General features: G+C 44.1%; 1 protein-coding gene across 1 annotated transcript; it reads right to left on the reverse strand.

The window, feature by feature from the left end:
- Positions 1 to 204: 204 nt before the first annotated feature.
- Positions 205 to 1,251, reverse strand: LOC125556430 (ethylene-response factor C3-like). Its single transcript, XM_048719166.1, has one exon. It carries the CDS (start codon positions 1,193 to 1,195, stop codon positions 452 to 454), a length of 744 nt encoding a protein of 247 aa, XP_048575123.1. The 5' UTR covers positions 1,196 to 1,251; the 3' UTR covers positions 205 to 451.
- Between the last annotated feature and the right edge of the window lie 8,682 nt (positions 1,252 to 9,933).

Genomic DNA, 9,933 nt, shown 5'->3' on the forward strand with positions numbered 1-9,933 from the left:
AGTCGCGGTGGAGGACCTCGACTTCTTCATCTATGTGTTCTTTTTTATATTCTTCATGCGTGAAGTGTCCGAGGCTTAGTTAGCTGTTTTCCAACGCCTCTCTATCTTGCCGCGTTCTGTTGTTCTACTTGGTTGCATGCTGCAGTTGTATCCTGGCCGGTTGATATCTTTGTTAATTCAAAGTCGGATTAGGCTAGCGCCCTACTTGGGCTCGGCTTCGTTGATACCTTAGAGAATGTTGCATGCCATTTACAAACATGGAATGGAAGTGATGGTGGGCACGGCAGCAAGCCAGCAATGTAAAACGGATGCGATAGCTCGCCGCTACCTCTGCATAACACGGCGTCGCTCTCACGGAAAGAAATGGCAGGAGCTCTCGGTTCGGTTCACCATGACGGACACATCAAGTCATCATATATACATATATAGGATGCATGAGCGGAGCGGTGGCTCACAGATCCGACATGGTGAGCAGCTCCTCGAGGTAGTCGGCTCCAAGGTCCTCCAGCTCCAGCACGCACGCTGACAATGACGATGCAGCATCGGCCCCCGCTGCCGCCGTCGCCGTGCCCGTCCTCCTCTTGTTCTTGGGATTTCTCTTCCGGATGCAGTGGCGGCGCTTCAGCGCGAGCGCAGGCGAGTCCCCCGCGGCGGCGGCCCCGCCGATGCCGAGCGCGCGCAGCGACTCCTGCACAAGCTTGACCGGGAAGTTGAGCACGGCGGCCGGGCCGCGCACGGAGAAAGCGGCCTGGTCGTAGGCGAGCGCGGCGGCATGCGGAGTGTCGAACGTGCCAAGCCAAACACGGGCGCCGTTGCGGGTGGAGTCCCGGATCTCGGCGGCGTACTTGCCCCACGGCCGCTTCCGCACCCCGATGAACGGCGAGTCCGGCGCACTGCATGAACCACTGGAGCACCCCTGGAGTCCCAGCGGCGGCCACGCGACAGGAGTCGCCATGAACTCGCTGCCTCCACTGTGGTCGCCGGCCGCGTCTCCTGCAGAGGCGGGAGGTGAGCCGTCGTCCTTGCTGGTGATGGAGGTAGCTTCCATGAGGAACGACAACCGCTGGTGGTCGACCTCCATGTCAGCACGAGCTCGAGCTTGCGCACGCTGATGATGTGTGTACTGTGGTGTGCCGGAGGAGAAAGAAATAGAGTAGCCGTGGTGGTAGGAGTGTTCACCTGTAGGTAGCTCCATGTATAATTAAGCTAAATCTAAGCCTTGTGGACGAGGCGGAGATAATCCAGAGTTAAGACCAGCAGCATATACGTCGAGTCTACGAGACAATCCGTATATCTCTCTATATATACCCAGCGTTCAGCGAACAAACGCAGCTACACGGGGCAGACAAGCTTTGACTTGTAATGACACAACTGTAATCTATAGATCAACTTGTCCATCCATCAGCTACAGCTACACGGGCCTCGCATTGCATGCAGGACCGATCTACTCCCTTCGTTCCTAAATACTTGTCTTTCTAGGCATTTCAACAAGTGACCACATACGGAACAAAATGAGTAAATCTACACTCTAAAATATATCTATATACATCCGTATGTAGTAGTTATTTGAAATGTCTAGAAAGATAAATATTTAGGAACGGAAGGAGTATATTCTATAGTAGTAGTATGGACGAATAGGATTGCACAGATGCGAATGACGTAGGGCGGCTGGATACGACAACGCACCCGGGCGTCATCAAGTCAGTATTTTTTCCTAATACGATGTATACACAGTAGGTATACGTACATACGTAAGTAGTGTGCAATCTAACCCAAATTAGCAGGCTGGCTCCTGAAGCTAGCACATGAGGCGCATATGGAGGGTGCATGCATCTACGCCGAACGTACGGCGTCATGCATGTGCACATATGCATGGAGTAATATGCATGGAGTAGATGAAAATTAAAAGGTGATTTGAAAAGAAAACCCGTCCAGATTGGCGAACGGCGAAGCCATTGGTGCAGGATCCGGCTTTACCTACTCCCCTTTCATGCTTTCATTCGTGCTTCCACCTCATCCTACGGCTGTCATTTTTTTTTCTTTTTTAATTTAATCATCTCTTTCCCTGATTTTAAGTGGGTGGGGTCGGATTTTATTTTGTTCTAATCAAATCAAACCACGTATGCGGGAGCACGTATGGGCGCACAAACGGGGAGCAGGCAAGTCTCGTCCATTGATGCAAGCACACACTTGGATCTATCATTACTGCTGCTGCATCTTTCATGCATGAGCCCATGGGATGCAGACAGAGACGACAGAGATAAACAAGTTTCCGTGTCGCCTCATATATCAACAAACCAAGCTTACATTAATAGTAGCTGTACATACAATGAACCGGTACATAGGCTCACATAGTTTACGCTTTCTATTTATAATTCTTTCTCGTACGATTCCTAGCAACGACGCTTTCTATACACTCTTTCTCGTACGATTCCTAGCAGGTAGTGGTCGCCAGCTGATAAAGTAACACAACTGGCGTTATCTTCTTAATCTTAACTCTTGCATTGGGAATCACTAAACAATTTGCAGCTACAATGATATCCAGCAGCTTATATTTGGCTGTACGCGTCTTCGACATACAAATGCAAAAAGAAGCCGAACCCTTTCGTGCATAGTTCTATATATATATACTCTTCATAGATGACAAAGAAATTAATAAAAACTTTCATTGACGGTGGTTGTTGTTCTAGTGTGATAGTCCTATGTGACCTTAGCACGACGACTTGTTGATTGTCTATTATAACAAATTTTGTCTGGCGGCACGTCTTTGCCTTGCTTCAGTATTTTTAGTCTTTGCTAGGGATCTACGGATTTGGATTTAATTTTCTATTATTTCTGGTATTTGTTGTCTGTCATGATTGAATACGAATAGATCAAAAGCTTTCTTTTTAAACAAGGACTTCCATGAGAGAGAGAGAGAATCTAGCGGTCATTATGAGTATATATCGTTCTATTTTATTTCCAATTAAGGGGGCGGGCACGATTGAGCTAGCTATTAGACCCAGTATCACTTACAAACACTTGCCGTCTCGCCGCTCAAGGTTTAATTCCCTGCATTGATCTAATATTGTGCATGTATATTCTACAGTCATATATCATTGACTAATTCACAGTGTCAAGCAAAGCCTACCATTGATGCTGAATGAATCAACTAATAACAAAGAAAAAAGGAAAACCATAGGCCATCCAAAATGGGTCCGTCCCCGTGGCACAATCTCCGCAATCCTACCGCTAACCTTACGACAAAACCTAATCAAACCGAAAAATGCCACTCCTAGACAGAGCCTTCAATGATGCATCATATGCAGGGATGGAGCTAGGAATTTTATTTTGTGTGTGGGGGAGGCATATATAAGAATTTAGTGACTACATTCATTCATTCCACATACTACTTAGGGGCAGTTTGAGGATTTTTTTACAACACGGAGGGAGCCATGGCCCAAGCTCGCCTCCTGCTAGCTCCGTCCCTAGTCATACATACGATGATGTTGATGACTTTGACTAAAGGTTGAATAGAGGATTTTCATCCCCGAAGTCAAGCTTTGACGCAATAGCTTCAACAAGGGCACGACGCTAACAAGCCCACATTGCCTAATATAGCCTCGAAAGGAAGATCATGTGTTTTCATCTGGAGTACACACATTCTTGTCGTCGAATCATCCGTCATTGTCATCATTCTCTCGACCACTGACAATGCCTCGCTAACTATATCATGGCGTTGCGAGAGCCCAAAACCCACTCACACCACTGGAGAAGATGTCGGATCAAGGTTCCACATCATCCTATGATTGTGGTCCTAGGCTAACCCCCTTCAATCCTCATCGATGGGGGAGAGGGAAGCGGCTTGGACGTAAGATGATCTTCCAATTCTTTTACAGTTTCAACCAACTCGCTGGTATGAACCATTGCAACTACCTCGTGGATCCGCCTGCCACGTCCCCGGAGCCACCACCACGGCATCCTCCACCATGGCCCTCGTCAACCGTCTTGATTCCCCTAAGTGCATGGAGACACAACAATCTTCTTTGGGAATTATTGCAACCTTATTTATATTTTCGACAATGAGGGTCTGAAAGAATATCGATAAGATTTAACAATTGAGTTGTTAATTCAACCACACATGTAACTAGTACATGTTAAATTTGTTAGTAGGGATGACAAGGAAGTGATTTGTTTGTTGTATCTTGTAGTAAACAAATGAAAGTAGCAAATACCAAGAAGTTGCCAAGTATGAACTATCTTAAAGAGAGCAAAAGTGGTGGAAACACGGGCAAGAGGATGAACATTAGGACATTTGCAAAGATGGTATTAATCATAGCATAGTGCAATCGACAAAGTATAATTTTAGCTACCATCTCTTGGTAGTCTCCGTGCAAACAGGAATAAAGACATTAGAATTCACCCTTTTCCCCTCGTAGTAATGCTTGCAACTTTTTTTTTGGTGCGTCTTTCCATGTCTTGATTAAAAAGCTCATTGCAAGAATGGTTCACCTACCTCGCTTCTTATTCCGTAGATTTTATCACTGGATGGATGGTTCGTCGGGTTTATTCATGGCTAAGAGAACTAATTAATCTATGGATTCAGAAAATATGAGAAATGGCAATCTATGAATCAAACTTATATCTAAACTATAGAACCAACCCGATCTTTCATTGATTGGGCGTCCCCCTTTGAGAGGAATTTACTCCCACTGGGGCAACACATTGCGGACATGGTGGAAAAACCTTGGATCCACAACTTGACATAATTGACATCACTGAGATATAATTACACTTACGAACATGGCATAACTAACATCACCGAGGTGGAGTCAAAACATTAACAAAGGTACAACAAGAATATATAAGAAAACTATCTCATAAAAAGTCTCATGAATGCACCAACGGCGGAGGTGTGAACACATCGGACAACTCATCGAAGGAGGCATGATAGTGGCAGAAACGATGTTTGAGGCAACCGAGGATGTGAAAGTTTAGCCTGCCAAAATATTCTGGGTATTGGGAGTGGGTGTTAGCAAAAATAGGTGGTTACGCGGGAAAAATGGCAAGGGGGGGGATAAGGGTGGGACTGGTAGCCCACCAGAGCCCCCAAAATAAACTTTTTACCATTTTTGTGGGACCAGGTATGGTATTGGTTGTCTCATCAAGATGCTTTAATAGCGAATAATGAGCAATAATATTGATGTGGAGAATTTCCCCCCCTTAAAGACACCTTATACGGATTTGCTAAAACACAGCTAGTTGAGTTTTCCTTATGTCTTGTTCATGATGTCAACCAACAAATCAAAGGACGCCACGATTTGTGCTAGTACAATGTGGTTTTTAAGACCACCTCCCAAGCACCTTAAACGCCAGGGAGGGTAACTGGCGCCAATATGTAGCTCCTCGTGGACCGGCCCACATATGGAGGCGAAGGCTCGAAAACTAGAGCGTCCTGATCCAAGACTGGTTTTTTTGGTTTGTTGGTCACCGTTGACTAGTCCACCGTTGACCGGTTGACCATTGACTTTTTGAGAAAAAAATATTTAAAAAATCATGAATTCAAAAGAAAGTTCACAAAAATCAAAAAATATCACGGTTCCAAAAAATCATGAACTCAAAAAAGTTCAAAGTTTCAAAAAAATTATGGGAATAAAAAATAATTCATGGCGTTGAAAAAGTTCGCAACCTCAAAAAAAGTTCACAAGTTCAAAAAATTAGTTAATGGGATTTGAAAAAAGTTTACGAACTCGAAAGGGTTAAAAGTTCATGAGAATAAAAAAAATTGCATTTGAAAAAAGTTCATGAACACAAAAAAAGTTCACAATTTCAAATATAGTTCATGTATGTGAAAAGAGGTTCACGAAATTGAAAAAAGTTCATGTGTTTCGCGGGTTTGAAAAAATTCATGAATTTGATGGAAAAATGTTCACAAATTTAAGGAGAAAAACTTTCTCAAAAAAATCAAAAAAGTTGCGAATTTGAGAGAAAGTTCACAAAAAGTGCACGAAATTGATGTAAGTTTGTGAATTTGAATAAAGATCACGCATTTAGGAAAATGGAAAAAAGGAAAAGGGAAAACCGAATAAAAACAATCCACAAACTGAGAAAAAGAAAAGAAAAAAACTGGCTAGAAGCTTCTAGAAGCCTCACACAACCGGTTGGGTTCCCCAAAAAAACTGCACGTGGTGAATAGAAAAACTGCGTGACAGCCCTTTTCGAACCAGAAAGAAGAAAAGGTTAATGGGCCAAGCTCAAAGGGGAGGGATGTCAACAATTATATCCGGCGCATTTGGCGCCAAATAGAAATGGGGTTTAGTTAGCTCAAAAAAAGAAAAGAAATGGGGTTTAGTATCTTAGTCACTAGAAAAATGTGGTGTCATGAAACCCATGTGGTGGTGGGTATCTGAAACCCTATGGTTAACTAAAAATCTTTTGGGCTTTTATTTACAAGCGACATAGGCTCAACGGACAGACGCAGTCACGCAGATAATGAACAAGCTGTCTCAACTCATTTGCTAAAAAAACTATCTTAACTCATCATGTAAACTGCTTATAGAAATTTCTATCTAGGGAAGACAACTTTCTAGTGGCAATATCTCCTTTTTAGAGAGAGAGAGGGGGGGAGAGGGGGGGGGGGATTTTATATGTAGCTGTCCTTGCTAGAGGATACGTATCAGTTATCTTTGTGCTTGCCCTGCCGAGGACATCTGATTTCCATAAGGACTCGAGGAATGTGAATTGGCAACAACACAACTAACGCTCGGTTTCCAGAGAAGCGCGCGATAGAGACACACGAAGCGTTCCCTACCCTAGCCGCCGCCACGGGCGAGGCGACTAGGGAGGCGATCTTTTCCACCGATCTCCACCGGCTAGGGCGCTGGCCCCCTCTCTCTCCGGCTGCTGCTCCGGTGGCGGGAGGGAGGGGGGACCCCGTTCCTTCGCTCTGTACTTAGGGTTTGGATTTGTAGGTCGTGGTGCGCCGTTGGGGTGGTGGGAGCGGCGCTTGAACGAATAAATCTGCCTCAACTCCACTCCCACACTGGCGGTGTCCTTCATGATGGCGTCTCGGAGTTGGTGGCATCCTGTGTTTGTCGATCCTTCAGATCGGCGATGTTAGGGTTCATGGATGGTGTCGGCGAGGCAGCGGCGGCGACTCCATCAGGTGTGTCTCTCTTTCTGCTCTGTCCCCATTGCCGCGGCGTTGTCTCCGACGTCATGGTGGAGCAGGGAGGTTTTATCATCCAGGTGTACGCGCAGACGCTTGTCTACGCAAGTGACAGCTGGAAGATGGTGCATCTTGTGTTGGGTTTGTGGTTGGAGGCTAACAGTTCTGGTTTCCTCCTCCGACGTTGTAGTCGTGCGGCGGTGTCAGTTCTGGAGTTCGATGGCGTGTCCGGGGACACATTGCCCCGGTCTGATTCTTTCAACGGCAATTGTTTTGCTTCAGGCAAACTACTTTGGAGGTCCGTAAAGCTGCTGATCAACGATGGAGCCGCGTCGACCTCGGGTGAAGAGGTGATCTGTCTTCTTTCCCTTAGTGAAGAGGGCCAGACGCTGGTTTTTTGTATAGGATTATCCTATCTTTTCAGTCCTGTAATATCGTTGTTTACGTGGCTTGTAACTGAATTTTCATATTATTAATGAGACGCGTATTACTACGCAAAAAAAAACTAACGGAAGAGGATTTGTGGCTCTCGGGTGCCACACACCCCTATATGAATATAGCATTAAAAAACATATTAGAAAATTTCAAAAAAATCTGAAATTTTGAGATATGAAACGTGGGCGCCTGTTGTACACACAAGTTCAGTTTCATGGGGAATGGGTGCCCGTGATAATGTCAGTAAAAAAGACAAAAAAATCATATGTGTAGAAAAAAATTCTGAATGTAACGTATGTTGGATCGTAATTCGTGTGCCGTGGATACCACGGGCAACCATTCCCGATGTAAATGAACACGGGTGTACAATGGGGCCTCAGGTTTTATATCCCAAAATTTCAGATTTTTTTGAATTTTTCTAATATTTTTAATGCTATTTTTATATAGAGGTGTGTGGCACCCAGGTGCTCCAATGCATTTCCCCACAACTAACTCCTTACAGATAGACAGCAGGTGTCCAAGAGCAGATGGTGCTTATTGAAGCAAACCGATATTTGTGGATGATACATCAAATTTGGATCCCCATTCCACGGAACAATATGACCCTCAGGACCAACAGAAAAATGGGACATTATATTGAGCAAGTCAAACAGACAGAGTTGGTGATGTTTGTCTCGTTAGTGTTCGTGTTCTTCAAAAGCACACACTCCGGGCAATGGGCCAGGATGCCATCACGGATCATTGAGCTTCGGAGGAAACTGGCCAATTTTCTGTTGGGGTCACAGATCAGGCTCAAGAAGAGGCAGAATATCCTTCAGTGTGAATATATTATTCCTGCGGAAATGCACTTTGCCTCATAGGTGTAGATGCACCCACTGACCAAAGCACATACTTCAAAATGCTTGAAAATTCCAGGAAAAAAATCCAGACGCACACATAGGCATTCTATGTTCGCCCACAAAGTTGAAAAAATAGACATTCTTAGTGGCTTGTGTAAAAAAGATAATTTTCGGTGCTCCAAACTAACTTTTCACGAGACCATTTTTTGTCTTTTTTACACATGCCACAATAATGTCTTTCTTCCGCAAACCTTTGCGTGAGAACATAGGATGTCCGGATGTATAGCTGGGAAACAAATCTTTTTTTTTGACATTTTCATAATTGGTGCATTTAGATCTGTGAGCCAAAACACCATGTCCACGGTGGTCCTGCTACTCATACTCCTAACGCTGTGTTTAGCTTGTCTGATGAATGGCAGGTTAAATCGGTAGCAGGGAAAACATCAGGGTCAGTACAGCAAGTACCCAAGTATACAAGACTCTGCATCAGGCCAATTAAGAGTACTACAACCTTTGTGTTGAGAACTTGATATTAGCAGACAAACCTTTGTGTTGAAAATCCAACTCGGTGCCACGGGCTCATCCAAATCTGTTTGATAATATATATAATAGCATGTCGATGCATATAGGTGTTTTAGATTATTTCACTGTTTCTTCTTCTATCAATAAAATGATATCCAGGTTTGTGTATTCGTGGAAAAAAATTATTTGAATAAAGTAATATTTAGGGTGCGTGGAGATGCTGATATTTCAGCGGATGAGGATGATGATCAGAATAACCATAACAGATGCCAAGACAGCTTTATTGATAGCCAATTCACTCGAGGCAATTCCTACTGGTCAATTGATTCAGAGTGAAACAAGGTGGCGATATATCGGCTTTCTACAGGAATTACAAGATGACCATGGGACTCTTCACTCTAGTGTTTTAATGATGTCTCTGCCTACCCAGCACAACTGAGCACATGTGCTCTTACAATCTGAATGAATTACAGCGCTGTTTTTAGACTGAATGACTCCAAGACAGCACCACGTTTCTGGTTCTAACTTACAGTATACAACTTAACGGCTGTGCAACTGTATGTGCGCGCGTCAGACTAAGATGCGTGAATAACTAGACAATTATGTGTACACACTATATTTCTGAGTCCAGTTGAGTCAATTTAGTTACATGGATGGATTATGAGAAGCAGACTACAATTCCAACTCATAATTTATCTTCGCATAAGGAGCGCCAGTAATCTGCTTTTCTTGTTCATGACTAGCCTAGTTCTGAGCAGAAGCATTTGACAAATGGTAACCATATTCATGTTATTTTCCTTGCATAAGAAGTTATAAAAAAAAGCAACTTCTGCAGAACAGTTCTGTTCATGGCAACCATTTTGTACAGGAGTGGCTGCACGGGCGCTCCTCTCTTGTTAAGTCTGCAAAGCAGTTAGGTGGAAGCAAAACCTCCTGGGTAGATAGGGGCCGCGATTCGATCCACTTGACAGTGTCCTTGAACACTTGGAA

The sequence above is a fragment of the Triticum urartu genome, chromosome 5, assembly GCF_003073215.2.
Source record: "Triticum urartu cultivar G1812 chromosome 5, Tu2.1, whole genome shotgun sequence".
Classification (NCBI taxonomy): Eukaryota; Viridiplantae; Streptophyta; class Magnoliopsida; order Poales; family Poaceae; genus Triticum; species Triticum urartu.